This window comes from Ananas comosus, linkage group 6 (assembly GCF_001540865.1).
Source record: "Ananas comosus cultivar F153 linkage group 6, ASM154086v1, whole genome shotgun sequence".
NCBI lineage: Eukaryota > Viridiplantae > Streptophyta > Magnoliopsida > Poales > Bromeliaceae > Ananas > Ananas comosus.
This window is the reverse complement of record NC_033626.1, coordinates 360,762-386,009: the sequence shown is the minus strand read 5'-3', so window position 1 is coordinate 386,009 and position 25,248 is coordinate 360,762. Positions and strand designations below refer to the sequence as shown.

Sequence of the window (25,248 nt, the reverse complement as noted above, 5' to 3'; positions counted from 1 at the left end):
TGTCATTGAAAAAAATTTAAAACTGAGAGGGCCAAATTCAAAATCGCCAATAGCGAGGTGGTCTCCGTACAATTTTTTCGCCGAGAATAAACTACTAACCCCACCAACCAAATATCCGTGCAATAATATTAATTAAGTCCCCAGCCAATTAACTACCTAATTAATCAAATTAACAATAGTATCTGTAATCCACTATTATCTCCCTCTAATCCACGCCATAATCCCACCCAAATCCAACCAAACGCGAACGAAACGGATCCGCTACATACGACGTGTACGTCGCCTCCTCATGCAACCCATCCGACGTGGCACCATTTGACCTCCGCCACGTGTCCCGTTTCGCCCCCAGGTCAAAAATTTGGCGCCAAATGTAACGGACCCGTCAACGGCAGTTAGGCACCCACCATTTCTTTCTCCTCCGCCGTCTCCCTGGCCCTTAAAATTTCGGCAGTGTAGCAATCTCATACGATTCATACGTCGTCGCAGTAACATACACCAACCATGTTCACGTCCCTGATCCTCGTCCTCCTCTTTTTCCGATTCGCCACCGTCGCCGCCGCTGTCGTCGCTCCTGTCCCTGGCCAATCCCGCGACCGCGCTGCGCTCCTCGCCTTTCGCGCCAGCATCTCCGACGGTGGCCAAATCGATGACTGGGGCTCCCCAGACGTCTGCGGTTGGACCGGCGTCACCTGCCACCTGACTAAGCGCCGTGTCTTGCAGCTCGTCCTCACCGGCCAAGGGCTCCGTGGCGCGATCACCCCCGCTGTCGCCAACCTCTCCTTCCTCGCCGTGCTCGACCTCTCCAACAACTTCCTCACCGGAGGCATCCCCGCGGAGCTCGGCGCCCTCTCGCGGCTCAAGCAGCTCAGCCTCGCAAATAACCTCCTTTCAGGGCCCGTCCCCACAGAGCTCGGCCTCCTCCGCAGACTCGTCTACCTCGACTTGGGTGGGAACCGCCTTTCGGAGCGGATTCCGGGCACCCTCTTCTGCAACTGCAGCTCACTGCAGTACGTCGATCTCTCGAACAACTCCCTCGCCGGGGAGATCCCTTACTCCGCGCAATGCCGGCTTGCCGACCTGAGGTTTCTCCTACTCTGGTCGAACAACTTGGACGGCCCGATCCCGCCCGCGCTTTCCAACTCCTCGATGCTTGAATGGGTCGACACGGAGTCGAATTTCCTCTCCGGAGAGCTCCCGTCGGATATCTTCGACAAGACGCCGCGGCTTCAGTACCTCTACCTCTCGTACAACAACTTCTCGAGCGGCGCGGGGAACACGAACCTCGAGCCGTTCTTCGCGTCCTTACGGAACTGCACTCAGCTGCAGGAGCTTGAACTCGCGGGGAACGGCCTCGGCGGGGCGATCCCGCCGTCCGTCGGCGAGCTCTCACCGAACCTTCGCCAGCTCGATCTGGAAGAGAACTTCATCTCCGGGCCGATCCCTGTGAACATATCGAACCTCGTCAACCTCACCTACCTGAACCTGTCCAACAACTACTTGAACGGGTCGATCCCGCCGGAGATATCGCGGCTGCGGAAGCTCGAGAGGGTCTACTTGCTGAACAACTTTCTCGCCGGCGAGATACCGCCGTCCCTCGGCGAAATCCCCCACTTGGGTCTCGTCGATTTCTCTGGAAACCAGCTCTCGGCTACGATACCGGACACTTTCGCGAATCTCACACAGCTCAGGAGGCTGATGCTTCACAACAACATGCTCTCAGGTGCTATACCCCCGAGTTTAGGGAATTGCATGAACCTGGAGATCTTAGATCTCTCTCACAATAGGTTAAGTGGCATAATCCCTGCTGATGTAGCAGCTCTTAGTAGCCTCAAACTGTTTCTCAATTTGTCTAGCAACTTGCTAGAAGGGCCGATTCCCCTGGAGCTGAGCAAGATGGACATGATATTGGCATTAGATTTGTCGTCGAACAATCTCTCGGGCGTGATTCCTCCGCAGCTCGGAGGCTGCATCGCGCTCGAGTACCTCAACCTCTCGGGGAATTCACTTCGAGGCGCTCTCCCGAGCTCGATAGGTGCTTTACCGTACCTCCGTGTGCTCGACTTGTCGGCGAATGGATTGGTGGGAGCCATTCCGCAGTCTCTACAAGCTTCCGATTCTCTCCGGCAGCTGAACATCTCCTACAACAACTTCTCAGGAGTGATACCAAATGGAGGAGTTTTCTCCTCCCTCTCCGCGGATTCCTTTCTCGGGAACTCGGGTTTATGCAGCTCTATCGCGGGCGTCGATTCATGCGGCTCGACGAGAGTGCGTGTGCGTCGGTCCGCGATCCTGCCTATAGTTCTAACCTTAATCGGCACGCCGTGCGTTCTCTTTCTCTTCCTGTATCCGGCGGTAGTTAGGCTGCGAGCAAAGTCGACTCGCCTCCTGACCTTTAAGCGGCAGATACTAGTCGATTCTGAAGAGAGCAATAAGGAGAAAGAACACCGAAGGATCTCGCACCGCGAGCTCGTCGAAGCCACGAGAGGCTTCGCCGACTCGACGCTGATCGGGGCGGGGCGATTCGGGCTGGTTTACAAAGGAGTCCTCCGCGACCAAACGAGGGTTGCGGTGAAAGTCTTGGACCCGAAGAATGGCGCGGAGATTTCCGGAAGCTTCGAGCGAGAATGCCAGGTCCTAAAGAGGACCAGGCACAGGAACTTGATCAGGGTGATAACAACATGTAGCCGACCGGATTTTAAGGCGCTCGTGCTTCCACTGATGCCGAAGGGGAGCCTCGAGAGCTACCTCTATCCGTCGGAAGGGCCGAGCCGCGGCCTACACTTGAATCAGCTTCTGAACATCATAAGTGATGTAGCCGAGGGGATGGCCTACTTGCACCACTATTCTCCTGTTAGGGTTGTGCACTGCGACCTCAAGCCGAGCAACGTTCTCCTCGACGACGACATGCGCGCGGTCGTCTCCGATTTCGGGATCGCGCGCCTCATGAGAGAGGCAGGAGATGAGAGCAATGGTAGCATCACTCATGATCATTCTACCCCATACAATTCTATCACAGGATTGTTACAAGGATCAGTTGGTTACATTGCACCAGGTACGTACACACATATATATATACACACACACACACGTATACATGCATGCATTCATATACTTTGATATTTCTCTCTTTGATATCAGCTTTTAATGAGAGGCAAATTGTTGATTGCATGCAGAATATGGGTTAGGAGGCAATCCTTCAATACAAGGTGATGTATACAGCTTTGGGGTTCTGGTACTGGAGCTGATCACAGGGAAGAGACCAACAAACGTAGTGTTCCATGAGGGGCTCACGTTGCATGAGTGGGTGAAGCATCACTACCCACATGACATTGAGTCCATCATCTCGCAGGCGCCGCTCCGGCGGTCGCCTTCCTTTGCCGACTCGCTGAGCTACCAGAAGCTCGCGTGGGACGTCATGTTCGAGCTCGTCGAGCTCGGACTCGTGTGCACGCAGTTCTCGCCTTCGAGGAGGCCGACCATGGTCGACGTCGCCCACGAGATCACCCTCCTCAAGGAAGACCTCGCGAAGCACAGCGGCGACGCCAGCGAGTCGTGCTCGACGCCAGATTCGTCCTTCTGAGATTAAAATAATGCCGAGGCGATCGCGAAAGATCTTGTTTTTGATCAATTGGTTTTGCTTTGTTGCGCATCATCAACTTTTTAAAATTTTTTTCGAGTTAATTATTCTTTAATGGAGTGCCCACTTTGAGAGATTCACACAAAAAGTTTGCGAGCCTTCTCATTGGAGCACATACCACTCATCAAAAAAGAAAGATACATATGTAGCTAGCTAGGGTTCAAAGTTAGGTCATCGTTCAAATTCTTGTGTATGATAAACAATTAACATGTAGTGGATTTATCTTACATAATTAATACACGCATGGAGCTAGCCTCTGATCTAACAAAGCACCATTAAGGTGTTCATATGTACTTAATTAGCTCTTTTTTCCTTCATTGAAACTTATATGATATAAACACTCTCTCCATGATGAGGCGGTTTACTTCCTCATCCATGCATCATGTGTATAATAATTTGTGATCCTTCATGCGAAACGTATAATACAAATATGAACACACACTCTTTATATGATGATTCAGTTTAATTCATCATCCATTGTATCAGAATTCGAATAGTACGTAAAACAATATGTGTGAGTTGTAGGATCTGATCAGATTATGACCATTATAAAGAATTTGTTGACATTAGTATTAGTGCGTGTCTAAACCAAAATTTTAAATTTTGTTATAGATGAGGTCAACCCTAGCTAGCAGTGCTATAGCTTGGTTCATATTTCATACTTTTTCCTTTTAGCAATCAAATTTTTTTTTTCTTTTTAAGCCACCAAAGAAAGAAGGCATAAAGCGCAAGAGACGCAAATTGAATACTGTTGTTACATTTTATTATTAAATATTAATTCTTTTATTATAACTTGTGCATTGGACATGATATAACCTATCTTTTAATTGGTGAGTTATGAACCTAGCTAAGAGATTTAGGTTTANTGTACAAATATTCCCTTGGTTCAAGTACTTGATCTCTTCATCCGAGTATCAACATACATTTGTTTTTAACTCTTTTAACTTTTTTTTTTGTTTTTTTTTGAGAGAGATAGTTAGCACGCTACATGTTTCGTTTATTTCATTTAGAACTAAACTTAGCTGAAAATGTGAATCAAGTAGGATTCGAACTTGGGTCTCGGGTACCAACCACCAAGTCCTTTGCCACTTATTCTAGGGACGGTGGGTATTAGACTTACTCTTGTAAACTCCTATGCACTATGAGCTTTAACCATTAAAACCTATGGGTTTTAATTCATGCAACTCCTATTTTTAAAGCCTATGTGTAGAGGGCTTCTATATTCTCTTCAACATAAGAACACAAGACAGCAAAAAAGAAAAATAAAAAAACTATTTCTATTCTACTTGTGAGAGAAAGAAAGCCAAAGAGAGGTGTTCTTTTGATAGAGCTTTGGGCAGCCAGTATTCTGCTGCATTAGTTCAAAAATTTTACCAACTACAGAGAGCTTGAATCTTCTTAAAAAAAGTGAGATTTCCGTACCTCAGCTTGATCGACTCGTCGATACTTTTTTATATTATTTTATAGCTAATCTCTATTTTTTTTGAATATATACACCAAATACTCAATCTGAATTTTTCACACTAAGGGTGTGTTTGATTCATCCGAAAAGCGTGAAAAAAAAATTCGAGAAAAAATATTTTCATAAAAAATTTCTTTTTAGGTTTTTCGTTTATTTGGTTAAAAAAAAAACTAGCTTTTTAAGAAATTTATTTTTCAAATTTCATGGCAAATTAATGTTTTCTTTTTCTGGATTTTTTGGGAAAATGAAAATGTTAGTTTTCCATAAAATTTGGAAAGAAGTTAAAAAAAAACTAATTTTTTTGTTTTTTAACCAAATGGACAAAAAACTGAAAAATGGGTTTTCCATGAAAAAAAACTTATTTTCGAAAAACTTTTTTCCATACTTTTTTGAGGAACCAGATAGGCTCTAATCTTCGAATGAAAAAGAAACATAACAGTAACATGAATTTGGACGTAGATGTAGAATCATAATGCAAACAAAACAAAATATGAGCACACACTGATTGAGCATTCAAAAGTACTGTTGTTTGTGTATGCTTCAATTTAAACTAAATGGCAATATAACAAGAGAAAAAATTGTTGTTTCTTTAGAAAGCAAGAGAATGAATTGTTGTTTCTTTACCCTTTTTTTTTTTTTGAGATGCTGTACACTTGTAGTCCTCAAACTACACGTCGGGTGACATTTTGGTCCGCAAACTTTAATTTGTTGTAATTTCTGACTCGAACTTTCAGAATTATTGCAAACAAGTCTCACGCCCTAATTTAATGAGCTAAATGTTAATAAATTGCTAATGCATAAGTGATGTGATAGTATTATGATTGATAATGCGACAACGATTAAAATACTACGTCATTTTCACTTCAACGATACGTCAATATTTAGTCACATAAATTGAATTGTGGGGCTTGATTGCAACAATTCTAAACGTTTGAGCTAGAAATTATAACAGATTAAAGTTTAAGGACCAACATGTCAACTGCATCATAGTTTGAGGACCAAATGTGCAATTTACCTAGCTATTTCTAAAGATATGGAATCAGGAAAATAAAGTGCTCATTATAGTACACATAATCAAAAGCCAAAATCTTTTTCGAGGTGTATCTGAAATATTAGTGTAATGTTGCACATGATATACAGATAATTCTATAAATTCTAAATGTATGTGCTCTCCTCTCTCTATAAACTGTACCAGATTGATAAGATTTTCATTCCACACAAGTTATTGCCGTAGAAATTGTCGATTTATATTCATAATTTCTTCTAAACGAGTCCTGTAAATCTGGTCACAAGATTCGATCCACTATCTTAAAAGAATTAAAGAACCAAAGAATAGTTTTCCAAAGCCAAAAACCAAAAGATATGTGACAAAACCTACATCTAAGTATTTACATATTTACGGATTTCAACTATTAGATGAAAGACAGACTTAACTATTCCATGATAAATTTCTAACTGGCTTACCTCTTTCTTTCCGAGGGTAAGTTGGAAGTTACGTCACCCGATTGTCAGAGTCCTCAGATGTCAACCGGAAAATTTGAGGCATCGAGGCTACTCGAGGAATTTGAGTCAGTAAGTCCCCATGAGATTCTTCTTCTCTGGAGATCGCTGTTGGAGGTCCATCATCACCAGCGTCACTACTTGAATTTGGCACCTCGTTTGTGCCATATGAATTATTGACTGTACTCGTGCCATCGCTGTTCGCTGTCTCGGCAGTTGAGGCAGGGTGCTCTTGAATTAGACAATGAAGGAAATCAATTGTAGACACGACAGACTTCTCGTCGTAGGCTCCTTGAACATCGTGGGTATCATCAAGGAGGCACTGAATGAGATAGCCCAACATTTCATTGTCTGAAGATGGACCACATGAAGCCGTTTGTTCAGAAATGCCGTGATTCATTTGATTCACGAAACTGTCCGGCCGTACAGATCCTTGAAGCCTATGCACATTATATTGGCCCGAAAAGTTAGGGTTCAACAAATACTGCATTTCACTGAAAGCATTTCCCGCAACAGTTTGGGTATTTGTCGGGGGAAAAAGAAGCGGTCCTGAGGAAATCAAAGTACCGTTAGATTCAGTATCTCAAACGACAAGAAAGCAGGGCAAGCCACTCAGAATGGAAATAACAGTGATTGCAGTTGTTTGCATATGAGGCAATTAAGTGGCTCGAATACTATAAGCAGGAAGAACATACTTCATATTCTTAAGAACACAAGATGTTGGAGCTTGTGTTCTAATATGGCAAATACCAGTAACAATAGTCCTGATAAAACATGAAGGCCAAATGGAGTTCAGCTGCAAGAATCTTCTCTCCAATCTAGAAATTGATTCGAAGAAATAAAAAATTGAACACCAATAAGGATTTAAATGATCGCGCATGTCAGAAAGGGAAAAAGAAAACACCAAGGGTGTATTAACGTTTAACTTAGTTTACCGAATCTCTACTCTGAAAATACGAGTTAGTGCTGCTATAAGTGATATTGTCTCTATTATTAAATGATCATACATACAGAGGGAATATACTGAAAAATGTGAGGCCCTGTTAAAACTACAAAATTTAACATCGACTTTTTCACTATCACATCGGAGAAGCTAGTAAACGTTACCTGATCGTGGTAGAGTGATTGATTGTGGGACAAATTCTGATGCCTTTCCAAGACCACTTGGAGTTAGAAACATTGAAGTGCTTCCAAACTGAGGATCAGCAAATATACAGCTGTGTGCATAATACTTATCCAGAATTTTAGGAACATTGCACATCTGTGGCTCAACTTGATCCTCAAAAATGAGGCATTGCAGTTCATCAGGAGAATCCAATATGGCGGCTCCTTGTTGGCTGAGTATATTAAGTTTTGCATCAAATTGGAAAAGCTTTCCAAAGTTCTTGCTTAACAAGTCTGAGGGGCACTCTAGAAAATGCCTCCTGCATGCAAGAATTTAAAAACTTCAAATTCTTCATCACCAGTTACCCAAATTAATTCAAAAAAAAAATATACAGAAATGCAGCATAGCTGTCCTAGAACAGGATTCTGTGTCTGCAGCACTACCATTGCTCATATTAGTAAATCACAAAGTTTTCAATTAAAAGGAGCCCAAAACGCTGGAATAGATAGATGTTAATTAATTAATTAACTAATTAATTAAATAAATAAAATAGAGGAACAACTTGAATATTCTCTATTCATCTAAGGAAAAGAGAGTAAACAATAACTGAGTTGGGGATATCAGAGGATACAAAAGAAGACATAAATAACATATATGGCATCTTAAATTTAGTTGACAAATTAATGTTCAAGAATCGAAAAATCAGCTGTTTGTTTGTTGTTACAATCATAAAGAAAGAGGGTAAAAAGATGATAAGCAGCAAAAACAAAATGCATCATTCAGCAGTCGGTAGTGTCTCTAGATAATTGTACTATTAGTTACCTGGAGGTGAGGGTGTATCACCTAAATTACATTTATTTATTCATCATATATCTCTCTTTCATATTCATGATACTAATCCAATCGAATCTCTATCAAATCATTCTAAGTTGGTAAAACCTATAAGCACATCCCTGGTTCCATACAAACTTCTCCGGCTATCTTCTTACTACTAAATTGCATGTACAATCTACTTGGCATTAAAAAGAAGAGCCTATTTTCAAATAAACACGCAATAACTTTCCAATCTGTATTTGAACTAAGTTACATGCCTACTTGGAGTGTAAGCTAGACAGAGGGCATTGTAAATTCTAATCTTTGATCTAGAGGAGGCCTAATAAAGAACAAACAATTTAGTATGTACCATAAGCTACTATACCAAAATCTTAAGCACGTGATAGTCAAACTCCCATAACATTGGCATGTACGTAAGCAATATTTCAAGGAGTAATAACATGGTCATTTTCAGATCTTGACAAATGTCAAACAGGACAATGAGGGATGCATATGAAACTGTCAATTATAATAAATTTCCCATCAAATGGGTATTTACAAGATAAACTTGAAAAATATAACAAAATATAAATATACCTATATGTGCTTGCTCGTCCGCCAGTAAAATCTGCGGTACTCTGCCATACGGTGTGCCTCCTTGGTTGAGGATCAGTTTCCCTAAAGAAGAAAGGACGTCTCGCCAACTGTGCAAGGCAATCAAATATTATTAAAACGTAAAATTTATCTTTTAAAAAAAAAAAATCAAATACCAGATATTGTCTTTTATAAAATATTACCGCTACATCCAAGGTTCCAAGTCCATCTTCAGGGTAAGTTGCTTTGATAGCAGAAATATCCGACCACCGGATTTCCATCTTGTTCTTTAGACCGCCACTATCAAGAACTTCCCATACAAGCTTACGCTTTGCAAAGTAGATTTTCGCCATCAAATCACTTTCATATGTTGATGTAAACTGCTCATAGTACAATTCACTCAATTGTAAGCTAACCACTACAAAATTTTACAAACGTGAAGTTGAAGAAGAGACTCCAAGTGGTGTAAGATATCTGATAATCTAGAACGCTCAATTCAAGTACCGCAAATGACCATAAAGAGAACACATTATATATACATTTGATTTTGGTGAAGAACATAAAACATGTGCCAATATAATGAACTTAAAAGTGTACATTAAGACAATAATTTACAGCTTTATAAATGGAGAGCAAATTGGGACCCTTTATACAAAGGATCAAACAAGGAATAAAAAAAAAAAATTGTATCGAACGCGGAGTTCCTCACCGACCAATCCCCGATTGTCAATCTTTTTGCAGGAAAATTTGAAGCTTTCAACCTATCACGAGTGCCGTTTCCATTGTTTGGCATAGCTTTTCTCTTCTTTCCGGTCACAGAGTTCCCATCATTCGTGACACTGGCAGCCGCATTCGCTTGCTCATCAAGCGTCCTCTGAATCGAATCCAATAACGACTGACTCTTTGTGAGGTGTAGGCCTAGCGTGCTAGATACATTGCGTATATCCTGGAAATAACAGTATTAGTATCCAAAGTCCAAATTCCATCATTCAGATGCATTGTCGAAAACAATAACAGGATTTACCAATAGAACATATAGTCTTCAGAATCAGATCTTACAAATAGAACCTATACATTGAAGAAGACATACGGCGAGGATGGAACAATGGTTTTCTTGAAATTGAAATATAGGGTGATTTTCTATACATTTCATTAATTAAAAAAAGGCAAAAACATGCAGAACTTACCTGAACCACGGACTATTTTGAATCGGCTATCCAATTTTTCAAATTATTTGATTTCAGTCAATGGCACTTTGACTTCAAATTTGAATATGTCGTTTATTTTTACAGATTTAGTATACTTCACACAATTCTCGCAACTGTAAATTTATTAAAAATAAATAATTAGCTTAAATTTTAAAATCAAAAAACTAGGCTCAAATCAAACAAGTAAGGTTAGGTAGTTAAATCAAAATCTTGAAAACATAGTTCAAATAAATTCTTTACGTTTTAACCTTAAAAAAAAAAAAGCAAAAGAGTATAAAGAGAAACATCATTACGATGCTACAACTACCCCCGCCACCAAAACAAACGTATCCTTCCTTTACCACATAAGGAACAAGATTCAAATCGACATGCTCAATATCATGCATATGCATTTATGATTCCACAAACAACATCATGCATATGTACATATGATCCAAAGACATAATAACATCACATACGAATCGTTGGTTCGGAGAGCCGTGCTCTTCGTTCAACCGATCATCGGCCTTCGACTCCGCCGCTTCGGTCTCCGGTTGCGGCGGCGTTGTGGCCGAAGCCGCCGCATCAGAGCGCCCACTAGGGGAGGGTTTATCGTCATCTTCGGCCATTACAATCCCTAGCGAGGGAACAAAAACCCTAACCCTAGCGCTCGGAGAGTAGGGACGAAGCGAACTCGGAAGCAGAGAGTTGTGGGAGGGAATGCGAGGGTTTTTGCGTCGGGACGGGGAAGAAGAGGGCGGAGGTTTTGAGCGGGAGTTGATGCCGAGGAATTTATATATAGTATAGGGAATAGAAAAGGTCATTTTGCAAAATGGCCCAGGATGTTTTCATATTTTCAACTACGGGCCTATCATTTTGTTTTTGTTTAAAGTTAGAACAAAGCTTTTCAAAATTTTATTATTAATGTTATGGTTAATTAATATCGGGTTATTTCCATATTAGATCACTTTCGTGGGTAACGTGAATATATATTCACAGAAACAAGGATGTTAAAATCGAGACTAGACGGTTTCTTCTTAAATACTCTATATAATACGTATATGACACTTTTGACGGTCGTCAATGTTTTAAAATTCGCACATTATATGAAATAAATGATTGGTTAGATCATTTCTTCAAGAGAGCCTTTTTATGCACTTTTTATTCTCTTTTATGTTGTTACTACTAGTATACAGCCACTGTAATTATGTGAGAAAAAAAAAAAAAAGGGAGGAATGATATTTTTGAAATTTAGAAAAAGTTATTAATTAAGTTGCAAATTTGAAAAAAAAAAGGGCTTAAGTTGGAGATGTGAGTAATGGCTTTAATGGCATTTGAAAAAAATATACCAGATTTTGAAAAATGCTCAAATAGTAAGGTTGAAAATGTTTGCTTCATTTGGATGGAGAGAAAAGGAGACTCTTGAGGACAAAAAAATAACAGTAATTTTTCTTCTGTTGTTTGGATTAAGAAAAGAAAAGAAGAGAAAATAAATTCTTGAAGAGCAAAAAAAAAAGAAAAAGAAAAAGAAAAAGAAAGAAACCTTTTATAAAAGGTCATTTTTAGTCTCTTTTCAAAGTTCTATACAAATGAAAGAAAATAGTTCTCTCATCCAGATGTTTTACTCGGGACATGGGAGTACATTCATGATTCTTAATGAAATTCCTTAACTTTGCTCTTAAAAAAGAAGAACAGATATTGGTTTATGCGCATACATATTTTACAGCCTGATATGAAAGAAATTTCTGCACAACAGATAATCAATCGCGCATACGTAGTATCCATCTACCACTAGATACTACTTGTTGATCAATCACTAGATTGCAGAAATTGGTAGATGTAATCTTACCCTTTGAATGAATAGTTGAATCATTCAGCATGCATAAATTTTCTGCACATATGCCCTTGGGCTTAGCCTCTCATGAACTTGTTCCAGTTTTTTTACTGTTGCTCACTCGAAGAAAGTAAATACCAGCATCCCACAAAAGAATTATGAAGAAATAAACCTACGACAATAACATAATTACTTGCTTATTCCATTACACAAATTCTTCGCAACAAAATCAGTTCTTTTTACAGCTCCTAGTAGTTTATAGAATGGTTAACTGATCAACAAAAATAACTCAAAATTACGGTTGAGGAAGGTTCAAGATAACTGCAACAACGATAACTCAAAAATTAAGGTTGACGGAGCTTCGAGATCATGGCAACAAGGATAACAAGTGAGAAAGGGGAAAACTAAAACTGAATAAACACATTCTACTTACTCCACTGATTTTTTTCAGAGATTTATTTTGTACTCTATCATGCAGCAAAAGCACCTCATTAAGTCAACTTTCCTCGTGGCTATCCTCGCTCTTAGTTCGAACAAGTACCGGCAGAAGCATATGCACATTATTATCTCGCATAACTGACAAAAAGCAAGTTATTCTATTTTCAAGATTCATCTTTTGATTCTTGGTGTCATTTTATCACTTAGGGAGACTGTCGCGTCTCTCTTCAACAGGTGCATCATGATGCCTTTTCCCTACTAGCTTGAAACCTCAACGGCCTCAGCTTCGCCATCACTGTAATCAGCCCAGCTCTTTGACTTCTCCATCACCGCCGTTGAAGAATCGGTAGCTTCTTTTTCCACCACAATATCCTCAGAAGGACATGCCGAAGGAGTCACACTTAAATCACCTTCCACATTGCCAACTTTAACTTCTAAAGGTTCCTCGACTTCCAAATTTTGCTTCTCTTTCGGAGATTCCTCATCAACCTTATCATTGTTATCCTTTCCTCCATCATCAACTTCACTATTTGTGGAGACTTCCGATGGTAAAGGTGTAGGTGAGGTTACAAGACTATTTGGTGAAGGTGGTAACCCATGCGGCGATAGCGGTGCACCATTAGGGGACACTACTGTGTACCCATTAGGAATCCACGGTTGACCCGGAACAAACTCAACAGCATTTGGGTTCATCACTCTAGGAGGGAAGCAACTCCCATCAGCAAAAACTTCACAATTAGGCAACAATGGCTTGTTTCGAGGGCCCCAATGCCCCGACCTATTATTGTACCCGCCAGCAAGCCGCGGACCATAAGGAACCCTAGCAGTTGCTGATTGGTGAGGGTGTTTTCGAACAGGAACACTCAACATGGGGGGTATGTTTACTGGTGGTGGCAAGATTCCTCCATGTTCTTTGAAGCCCGGGATTGCAACTGAACCAAATACAGGACTAATAGATGGATTGAATGGAGGAGCAGTGGCAGAAAGTTTGCTGCTTGGCTCTTTAGCAACTCCAACTATATCTTCGTTCCCTTTGCCTTCAGTAGGCAAAGACTTATCATTTTCACTTCTATTTTCTTCCTTTTCATCTTCAACAGAAGCAGAGGAATCGCTTTTGGGACTAATCAGGGTTTCTTCTAATGGAGAAGAATCAGCTTCATTTGCTTTCCCCGTATCAACTTTATCTTCCACTGACCCCAATGATTTTTCCAAGATGGAAGGAACTACATTACTCTCCTCTATAGAGATTCCCTCCCTACGAGAAATAGTTTCAGGATCCGATGCTTTCTCGTTTGATACTTCCAAAGCTTCTTTATTCTCAGACTTGGAACCCAGAGCTTCATCTTCAGTTTTTGATACTTGCGGAGCAGCAACAACTTCTGGAGATGTATCTATCTCTTCATTGTTAACCTTTTCCACATCTTTCTCTTCCTGAACAGGACAGTCAGTTTTATCTAAAGATGGAATGGTTTTCTCTTCATTGGAAAAATTTGGCGTCAAATCAGAAGCTGGTTCGGTGGCAATCAGGCCATCCTGCTCTTTGGAATCCTTTTCTTTAGGAGAATCATCTTCTATTGTCTTAGCAAGAGTTCCTGGTGCAGCCAAAGCCACCTCTTTGTACGACAAAGTTTTTCTTGCCGACTGAACAGCAACCGGCACTGTCGATGAGTTTGATGACTTGACAGCAACAGAAGAAGCAGGGCTGGCGGGCGCTGACTTGGCATTACCAGATTTCTCTGTGTTGTTCGATGAAACAGGAGTGCTTGCTTTGGAAGTGAAGCTCGAGCTCTTTGCCAATTTCTTTGTAACAGAATTAGAAGCAGCAGTGGGAGCCACCTCGCTAGGCGAAACCCTAGGAGAGAAGCCAGAAGGGCGCCTTCCTCTATACTTTCCATTCTTTGCACCATTTAGTGCATTTGTATTGATTTTTGCAAGGCTAGGTCTCCTCGCACTTGCATTAGTTTTGCGGCTTGCTAATGATCGGTTCTTTGGCACAGCTTCTTGCCATCCTTCATCGGATGTGTCTTCTTCTGTGAAATCATCTTGAGAACTTAACTGAGTTACATGAATTATAGTGGGACTGAGCTTTTCATCTTTAGTTTCAACAGGTTGGATTTGAGTGCTGTTCTCTTTGTCATTAGAGTTACTCATCCATGAACTATCTCGCTTTGAGGTTGTGTCCCCGTGATCTTCATCTTCCACAGTTTCCCACTGGTTTTGATCGATCTTGTTTTTGATCTATGACATAAAAAATAGACAAAAACCTCAGATGGAAAAACGAGCATGGTTGTTAATAAAGAAGCTAAGAGGAAAAATACCTTAGCACGGGCTTGTTTCTTTTGAATTTCTCTTGCTTTCAGCTCTGCATCTGGATTTATATAATCCAAAAGATCTGACACACTAAAGAAAAGGCCACAACGTGGAAGATAAATTAGAAAATATGGGATCAGTTTAGGCCATCGAAAAATTATAACAACACTCATCAGACATGATGACGATCAATAGATTTTGCTGAAAATTTTCTTCATTTTTACGACTGCAATGTGTTGCTTAAACGAAGTAGAAAATCTACCTCGAAACCATACAGTATGCACAATTTACCAATAACAAATTGACATGTGATGGTAGATCAAGCAGCTCAGTTTCCTATCCTTCTTGGTACTTGATGCAACCGCACCTGTGGAGAGTCTCCAGAATTGCTGTTTGAAAGAAGCTATTGATTTGTAGTTAAAATCCTTCAACAGCTTTTTACTACAGCAAAAGCAAAAGCTTCAATTCAGAGCATCTGCTTTTGAGGCCACCAAGGAGCTCATTTCAGCTTCTTGTCAAAACAAAAACTTCAAAATTTAGTTTGTCAAATGTATAATTCTTACTTCTCAGAGGAGCTACTGCAGAAGCCTAGCCAAAGTGCTGCTGTTAGTGTTATGTGTTTAGTTGCTCACCTAAGATGACCTTTACTAGCAATAGAAGCATCAGGCTTTGGAGTACCATTCCGTGCGGCTTCCTGCTGCTCTACTACTTTGGACTCGAAGTACTCGAGCCATGCAGCAGCATCCTGCATAGGACTAATAATGTCAGTTATTTGTCCTCATTTATACCATCTAGAAAAACCAGGACTTGCAAACAAAGAGACTATACGACGGGCTTACCTGTGTGCGAAGATCTTCTGATCCAAGCTTTGCTTGAAGTATCCGGAGTGTGGTCTGCTCATGTTGGACGCTTAAAGAGTAGGCTTCCATCAAAGAAAGAGCAATAGCAATAGCATGATAACTCGCAGCAGTCTGTGGAAGAAAACTGGGTTTCAGGTTTGAATGTCCAGCAAGAGAGAGAGAGAGAGAGAGAGAGAGAGAGAGACCTGAATGTGATCAGCTCCAAGGAGTCGTTGATTGCACTTAAGAGCTTCATGAAGGTATCTGAGAGCAACATGAACATTTCCCAATCCTTCTTCCATCATGGCGACGTTGATATAAGTTGCAGCGGTGTTCGGATGTGAAGGGCCACATGTAAGGTGCAAAAGATATAATGCACGGTTTACATACCTGAAACAGTTGCACGAACCATAATTCATCAGAAAAAAAATTAAAAGAAGAGGTGCGATGCCAAAGACAAATAACACGCCAAAAGAAAAGCCCAGTCCATCCACATAAGACTCTTTCTGTTTTATTTTGTAGGAAAAATCATCTCAAATGTATCGGTTTATAAGCCTTTGAAGAAGTGGAGAGAACTAATGAGTTATTAATACAAATGAAAATAGTGAATATTTCAAAATTTATATTTTCAATTCAATGGAGAGTGCCAAAATTTTGCCAAGTCTATAGTTTCACTATTAAAGAGAATTATTAATCTGATGAAGAACAACTTACTTCAATGCTAATTCAGTATGTTGAAGGCGGTAGTAGAAAACAGCAAGATCTCCATAGCTTTTCATTGTATCTGGATGATCGAGACCAAGTTCCCTTTCATTAATATCCAAAGCCTTCTGTTGGTAGATTGTTGCCTGCTTGAATCATGCACAAGCATCAACATATCTGAAAGTTAAGCTTTCATGTAGTAATCACAGCAGCACTTGATTTCATGGCATTTCAATACATCAAAGTGTGCCATATGCTTCTCTGAAGAAAAACGTAATTTACTTTCCAAGTTTCCATGGCATCTATCAAAGAGACCAAATGATGATACAAGAGCAACAAATTATCAACCTACGAATCAAATTTGGTTGGCTGACATTCTAAATGTAACCATATTAAGATCTATCCTAACCAAAACTAAAATGCTTCTGCTTTGAATTTCTTTGAACGCTAGTTTTGAATTGCCACCAACTAAAATGGTAAATTTTTGGTTCATATACGGAGTTTTGGTTCAAACTTCAAACCATGTATTTTAGTTTTACATACGGAGTTTTGGTTCAAGCTTCAAACCATGGAGTGTAACACTGAACCTACTGATAACCACAAAATTAGCAAGAACTTCTCTAAGATCGACTGTTGTATATTTACAATCCAATAGTCGATTAATAGTTGCTTTTTGTTTGATTTGCTGACTTGATAGAGAATGACACAAGGGAATAATGCAATAAAGGAGAACTGTATTAGAGTCAGATACCTGGTTGAAGTCACCGGTATGATAGAGTACTACAGCCAAAAGGCTGTAGGCTCCTGCTGTCATTCTGTGGTAAGGGCCACATACTGCCACAAGTTTCGCAAGTGCCTTCGAAGAAGATAAGGAAAAAGAGAATAGATAAAGATACTAAGGGCTTGCTAATAAGCATAATGAGGAATGTTGAGTTTTGACCAATGATTTCATATACCTTTGTGCCATAGTTAACAGCGTCATCCAGTTTTCCTTTATCCAAGGAAGTCTTTGATGACTCCAAGAGAGTTCGCCCATCAGCAGATGAGCAAGCAACATGCTGCACAAAATGGGCCATAGATATTATAGTTTCTGAACTCCAACCTTAACTTTATTCAAGGAAGCCAAAGCTGTTCTTACTTTGTAGACAGGAACCATACTGATAATATCTGATTTTCTGAAAGGATATGGAGTATCCATATCATAATCTCTAGTAACTAGCTCAAGTCCTACCTGCATCGCACAAATTCTGCTGTAAGACAATGTTAAAAACTTCATTAAAAAAAGTATAAATATTAAGTGACATGTAACATTACCCATATAAAAAGTTATCTACAAATCCCTACGCATTTTCTTTTTATGAATTTCCAGCAAATTTGAATTTCTATTTATGCCATGGGAAAATAATTCCTTACGCATATACCTAATATTTACAAAAATGCTCTTTTTAGGGGGAAAAAAAAAAACTTAAATGAAGGAAACAAACTTTTCAGCATGAATTAGATGAACACCTATCATAAGAATAATTTTTCATAAGAAACTGCACTTTCAAGGAGAATTTGATAATACAGCTGTACATTTATGTCAATACATGATTTTTGCAGGGATAATACATAAAACCCCAAAAGTTGATTTGAACGAATGGTATGATTGAGGTACAGCACCTTATGGCAGAGCCCACGAAGAATAGCATATTTCCTCAAATCAAGGCTATATTCATCTTTCCATCTCCAACCAAATCTTCTTTCTAGGAAAATCTCTAACCATTTTTGCTTGAGATTAGTATCATCCTCAGAATTGCAGTCAACATTCTCTGCCGGTGACGAGCCCAGCAATATATTTAAGCACGAGGCAATCGACCCGGCCATGTCATTTATATCCTCAGCTGCTGCAACAACAGCTTGCAGTATATGCTTGAAAGCTCGAACAATCATCTCATGTACACAGAGGGATTGTATGTGGGGAAGCTTATCTGCGAGTTCAACCTGGTGAAAAGGATCAATAAGTTTTGATAGAATTTTGGGGTTACAGAAGCTACAAAATCAACCTTGGACTAGTTTACTATATCAGACAGTAAAAACAATTGATCATATACCACACGACCCAGTGAATGCATTTGCAGGCCCCTAGTGTGCATAAAATCTGTCAATGTCCTCCCATCAACAGGAGAAAGTTCAAGTGAACCAAAATCAGCAACCTAATAAAATATAGCCAGACAACAGGAGAGTATTAGGTAATTTAAAGCATATAGTCGTTCACACAAGACCAGATTTTAAGATAAAGCCAACAATACCAATTTTGGAAGGGCAGTATCTTCATAATATTTATGTGCCATCTCAATCAGCTCATCAGGTGACTGCCAAAAATTAAACCGACTTACATTAAAAGAAATTGAATAATGCGACTGCAAGTTCATAAAGTCAAATCGAAGTGGTCATGCTATTATATAGTCAATTTCATAAAAATAGAGAGTTCCGAACTGAGCAAAGAGTTCAAGAATTGCAAGAATAAAGGAAATGATGAACATAACACGGAGCAGAGAAAACCTTAACATGAAGTCCAGTTTCAGACTCTTTCAGGCGTAAGAACACTGTTTCAGGAAGCACTTTACGCAACAGCATTTCCTTATCCTCCTTCGAATTGGCACTCTCGGCCCCACATGTCTTATTTGCATCATCTCCTGTAGGTGAAGAATTTTCTCTTGCTATATTAGTCTTGCCACCCTTGTCCTCCACCTTCTTCTTTATCTCTTTAAGCTGCCCAAATTGTTTACCAAGCCCCTTTACAGTAGGCTCAACTTTAGTATCATCGCTTTTCTTAGAATCAGTCTTCTCTGAAGCCTGGTTCTGTAAATGTTGAACCCAGCATGCACCAAGCTCCCACCTGATTGATCTTCTTTCTCTCTTAGACTCTCCTTCTAACTTCATTAGACTATCTGTTAATACCTTTCGCACAAAGGACTTAGAGGACTGCATATCCTCAATCTCTGCATTTTGCGACCAATGAAGTCCACCAGCTGGCTGAGTGGATGATTGATGCAGTAACATTCTCAAACTGAAAATAAAGGAAAAGATTGTCTTAACAAATCACCAATATCATAATAGTAGTCGAGAATTGCATCACATGGTTGTAATGACATCAAACAAGCAATAAGTGACAACTAAAAGTATCAATTTATAAATAATTTTAGCCAAGAAAACCTGTGGAAAGCTACTTCACAGAAGTAACCGATTATCTTATTGACCATTCAAGGGGCCTTCATAATATACAGTACCTATTAACATTTAAAGCGTTGCTACCGCCCTCAGGCTGATCTTCGATGTCAATGTCCTGTTCAGTTATTATAGCGCCCTCCGAGCCAGCCTCCACTGGAACTTGGACAACAGCTGTATATCCACAATGCCTCACAACAACTACACCAAGAGTAGCAGTATCCTGCAGAATCATTAAGCTACTTCAGCATTTAGCAAGAATACCTAATGATCCCAACAGCACAACAAAAGGAAGAGTTGATAACAAATTTAGTATCTGAAGTTTGACTCCGATTCGAAGCTGCGAAATTTAATTTTAACAATTACTCACGGAAGTTTGACATGCTTAATACTTTGAGTCTTTCTATGAGTGTGCCATCTGAATGAAGATGTCACATCAGCATTGCTTTTAGAGTTTACTGGCATGTCGGTCTTTTGATGTTTCAATTTTTACAGTGATGTTGATTTAGCACTTCTCTAATACTTACACAGTACAGAAGCTAAAGGACATAATTATTACATGGATCAAAATTCAGGGACTAAATTGTTAAAACTGAAATTGTCAGGATGTATTTAAAGTTGAGAACAAACTTCAGAGACTAGGTAATCATAATTCTTACATGTACTGTTGCACTCTCATCAGCTGTTATCCCTTTCAGTAAATTTCTCCGAGCAAGCTCATCTCCAGATATTTGTAGAGTTTCACTTCCATCTAACTTAACATCCAACTTAGCACTTGCATCGGCTTTGTCTCTCATTACTTTAATTCTTAAATCTCCAACTTGTTCCTCATAGAAAACAGAATCAAAGCTTCCATTTGATGTTTCGTGAAAACAATGATTCCCAACGACGAGTTTTTGAATAGCAGCAACAGCTTTAAAAACTGCAACATCAACGAAGAGGCTGTGAAGTAGGAATGCTTTTCTGTCTCGGGCTTGTCTTTCCTCAGCTGTTTTGCAAGGCATTGAAGCAAGGATCGAGAATTCTTTGGCCCATGGCCTCAGGTCATGCTTCCCGTCTCTTCCCTGACCTCCGCCACTTCCACCCCAAGCTTCGTCCTCAGCGGGAAGAGGGGGAAAAATAGAGGGTGAATCGGCAACAATCGGAGGAACCAACCATGTATTTGCTCGGAATCCATAAGGCAGATTCCCAAACTGAAACAAAGGCAATTAAGATATCAGTATTGAAATCAATACAGATATTTTAATGTGTTCTAAGTTCTTCATTGATAGTTTTCTTTTTTTTTCTTTTTTTTCTTTTTTCTTATCAAGAGAAGCAATATAAATGCTATCTTGAGTTGCATATCTTGAGATAAATTGCAACTTGTAGCTCACAAGTGTAACTCAACATTCTTATTATAGACGAGCGAAATATCACTAGGAAGAAGATGATTAGTAATTTCATGGATGACATCCCAACCTCTGAAAAGACTACTAATGTAGGACAAGCTCCAAATTTAAAAGGATTAAGAAGACAATCTCACCTTATTATGCTCGACGAAAGCTTTCATGAGAGCTTTGTATGCCTGCAAATGCAATTAAGTGTCGATTGACTAATGATCATACACCAACAAAAAAAATAAATAAATAAACAAATAACCTGCAGAATCTAATTTTCTACTTACACCATCAAAGGACCGGCTAATTTGTTGCAATAAACCAACTAAAGAATGGCTAAGAAGCGCCCTCTTTCCTGCTGGATAGAACCCGCTTCGAGATGCTACAATCGTCACCGGCTTCCCATTGCAAACTCTCACCTGCCCATTACATCAACAGCATCTCCTTTCAGTCATGTTAGTTCAATGCAATGTGAAAAGTCAATTTTTACTGAAAATAAACGACACCAACATCAATCTGAAAGAAGTCGTCCTCTCTTTTATCCTCCACAAACGGTCGTGACGACCTCCGTATGTCTGCAACAAAGTGCAAAACGCATGTCAAGCTCCTTTCATCCGAGAAACCAACGAAATGGAGTCGAAGGTATGTGAAATGTATCATCACTACTTGAAACTTTGCTGCATGAGTGCACTTAGCTTCTTAAACTAAATTTTGGCCGATAAATCCTACTGTCCTCTTTTTTTTCTTTTTTTCTTTTTTTGACTTCCACTCTACGTGATGCCATAATTATTCGCAAATATGATGAACACACGATCATTTAACGCAATAAATGAGGGAAAAGAGGTTCTTTGGAATCCGATTTCATGATGAAAAAGGGGACAGGAGACGCAATGTGAACTCAAATTTTCACCATTTCACATACTGAAAAGAACATGGGTCATCTAATTGCATAACAAATAATGTTAACGACATTTCAGTTCAATCTAAAAGTTTACGCAGCGAAGAGCAATTGGTCGTGACATCGAGTGGGGGAGATATTGTGCTCAGATGAAACAAGGGATCGAGGAGAGCTCACAATGGAGGGGAGGGGAGAGGTGGGAGAAGGAGAAGAACTCGTAGAACTGCCCCAGCTTCGGCGGAGGGTACATGGGCTCGTCCTTGTGGCTTCCCNGGAGGCGGCGCTCGGCGGAGCTCCGGGAGCTGAGTCGGCCTTCGCCGCGGGGGAGTGCGGCGGCGACGGCGCCGCCGCATCGGAGGAGGGGGGGCTCTTCGCCGGAGCGGCGCCGAACGCGGCGGTGGAGGCGACGATGTCGAGGAGGCGGTGAACGTGGGCGGCGGCGAGCTCCTCGGTGTACTCCTCTGAGGGGAAACGAAAAGGGTGTTAGAGCACGTGCTCCTCACGTGATTGAATATCTAAAATATAATATTTTGCTTTTTCTCGGTAGCAAAATGCGTGCATGGTCCCTGTAGTATTCTAATATTGCATCTTTCTATGATTGCACTTTTTTAAAACTTCTAAAAAATTGATAAAAGTGCACAAAACTTACCTAAGCTATATCATTCTTATTCAACTATTAATCATTAAAAATTTTAACTTAATTCATTTACTTTGTCAAATGCCAATAAAAGGATAGTTTATAACAAGAGATGTTGTTTTTTTTTGTACTAATGATAAACTAAAGTGCACTAAAAATCAAAAACTAAGGAAAAGATTTTACATAATTATAAATTAACTAGCAAAATGCATGCATGTGTGCGTATTTCCGGAGATTTATTCTCGTGCGTCTCTTTCATGAGCGGATTACTGGGTTTAGTAGAAAAATTTAGTAGAGAAAAAAACTTTCTTTATGTTGGAAAAAGTTTAGTATATAACAGCTACACTACATCAACTATAATCAGTCAATCATATTTCTTCTTTTAGAAAAAAAAAAAAGTATAATAAAAATATTTTTTAAAAAATCATCATGAGAAGTGATGAATCCAAAGCCAGTAATTTGATTAGTTGAAAGATAACACACCACTAATGTGACTTTTTTCTTGTGTTGAGGGGTACGTGGTTCACGGATGACGTGGTAGACGAGGTCCAGCGAAAAGAGCAAATGGGGATCGTGTGATATTACCTTCAACGATGGTGAGATGACACGGCTTCAGCGAGGCGATCTCGACCGTCTCCTTCAGATTCGCTCCGCGCACCTGCTCCGTACATGCACACCCCTACTATCACCAACTCGAATCTCAAAGCAAATAGTGACCGTCGGATCATCAGGCCTTTACCTCGTGGGCCAGCGAGTAGTTGGTGAGGTGGCACGTCTCCACGTGTACGGCCAGGAGCTTCCGCACGTCCAAGATCCTGTCCGTCGATATCCCCTGCATCAAAAAAGGGCGCACGGCGTTCACACGTCGACCTTATCGTGCGCCGGAGGCGCACCATGCTAACGTACGCACTCTAAATTATGTGTTAAAACAATAATAATAATAATAATAATAATAATAATAATAATAATAATAATAATTGCAATATATATTATAAATTATTACCTTAAGCGTGAGCTGTGCGTAATCCGGAGTCTCAACTGTAACGTCGAGAACGGTGGGCAAAACTGCAATTTAAATTAAATTTCTAACAATTTAAATTTATGGTATCAATTTAGAGAAAATGTTTCATATTATACAGATTTTGAATAGTTTAATAATACCTGAAAATGTATGAACATCTCTCAAACAAAATCTATTCTGAAACAGCGTCTCAACTTTGCTAAATTTTGTTTACTGAGTAATTAATAATTAAAACTATTATGCATGATAGAATATTTTTGATGAATTTAATGAAAAGTTAAAAGAGGATATGAATAAAAGACTAAGTTGAAGGACTCTCCATACATTTTTTTTTTTTTTTACACCAATAGATAATGTAAGAGATGTGTGGAGAGAGATTAGAATTGAGGTAGGAAGAGAGAAGAAGAGGAAAAAAAAAAAAAAGAAAAAAAGGAGAGAGATTGTTACCTTTCTCTTCTTTTTTCTTCTTCTCACCCTTGGGCTTGTGAGGCTTGGCTTTTCCAGCTTTAGGAGCCATCAAGCATGAGATTTATAAGCAAAAAATGCTCTCTCTCTCTCTCTCTCTCTCTCTCTCTTTTCTTTTGGAGTAAAGAATAAGCTAGTTTACAAAAAAGCACTTATAGTGCCTCACATCTAACTAAGGGCAAGAGGGTTGGATATATAGCTAGCTAGCTTATAGGGAAAAGCTTATATATTTGGGACACAAAGAACGAACTTGAATGAAATGGGTAGGAGAGAATGAGTAGGTGAAGGAAAGGTGTAGGGTATAGAAGAGATGAGAGGAGTGTGGATAGGAGATAAGGTTCTATTCATAGTCTACTTCTTAAGCCATGTATAGAGATAGATAGAGAGAGATACAAGGAGTTTTAAGGAGGGAGAGAGAGAGAGAGAGAGAGAGAGAGAGAGAGGGAGGGGAGAGGTTTTAAGGGGGGGGTGATGAGGGGGAATTGGAGCCTCTCATTTTAAGGGGGAGAGAGACCCACCTCCCCCTCATCATCTTATTGAGCCAAAAAAATAACCTCTCCCTATCAAATCCATACATTTCTCTAGCTCTATCTGTCTCTCTTATGCCCCTCCACTAATCTTCTCAAATCCCATATCTCCTTTTGACTGCATGGGGGCCAAGCTGTTCTCTTTGGAGTCTTCTATCTCTTATCCAAGGTAAGTGACTGTTTGAGTACTCCACATTGTCGAATTGCATGTCTGTGTGTATGTATGCTCCTGCAGGTTAAAAACTTTTTTAAAGAAATATAGCAAGTTATTCGGTAGGTTTTTTTTTAAAGAAAAATATAAACTCAGCTACAAATATAAAGGGGCTTTTTTTACATTTAGACCCCTGACAAATTTTTATTTTAAAAATAGCCCTGTCAAAATTTAATTTGCAAAAATAGCCCTAGGCCTACCACGCAGGCGCCACGTCAGCACCACGCGGGCAGCCCGTGTGTTAAGTTGAACACGGTGAACCATTCACCGTGTTCAAACACGGTGAATGGTTCACCGTGTTTAATACGTATTTTTTGTTACGTATTTTTTATATATTGAAAAGTGGAATAAGGAGTAGGGATGTCAATAGGTATGGATATCCGAAATATTATCCGAATTCAAACCCGAATAAATTATATATATATACATAATTTATTTTTGTTTATTTATACAATATATAAAATATTTAATAATTTTTATTC

General features: G+C 39.8%; 3 protein-coding genes across 3 annotated transcripts; 1 reads left to right on the top strand and 2 right to left on the bottom strand.

Moving 5' to 3' along the window:
* LOC109711598 (putative leucine-rich repeat receptor-like serine/threonine-protein kinase At2g24130) lies at positions 502-3,788 on the top strand. The gene is made up of 2 exons (XM_020234736.1): positions 502-3,052; positions 3,174-3,788. Exons 1-2 carry the CDS (start codon positions 502-504, stop codon positions 3,578-3,580), a joined length of 2,958 nt encoding a protein of 985 aa, XP_020090325.1. The 3' UTR covers positions 3,581-3,788.
* LOC109711597 lies at positions 6,592-10,927 on the bottom strand. The gene is made up of 8 exons (XM_020234735.1): positions 10,778-10,927; positions 9,821-10,057; positions 9,315-9,491; positions 9,115-9,221; positions 7,707-8,023; positions 7,535-7,586; positions 7,275-7,363; positions 6,592-7,148 (listed from the first exon to the last, which is right to left on the bottom strand). Exons 1-8 carry the CDS (start codon positions 10,925-10,927, stop codon positions 6,592-6,594), a joined length of 1,686 nt encoding a protein of 561 aa, XP_020090324.1.
* Positions 12,292-24,449, bottom strand: LOC109712194 (protein TSS-like). The gene is given in 24 exon segments (XM_020235625.1): positions 12,292-14,808; positions 14,889-14,970; positions 15,513-15,625; positions 15,720-15,851; positions 15,926-16,109; positions 16,434-16,567; positions 17,173-17,277; positions 17,378-17,479; positions 17,560-17,652; positions 18,084-18,404; positions 18,515-18,616; positions 18,713-18,775; positions 18,966-19,473; positions 19,694-19,854; positions 20,291-20,824; positions 21,154-21,195; positions 21,295-21,426; positions 21,518-21,582; positions 22,083-22,178; positions 22,181-22,366; positions 23,128-23,200; positions 23,282-23,374; positions 23,546-23,607; positions 24,011-24,449. Coding segments are annotated over 24 exon segments (5,433 nt in total). The 5' UTR covers positions 24,081-24,449; the 3' UTR covers positions 12,292-12,828.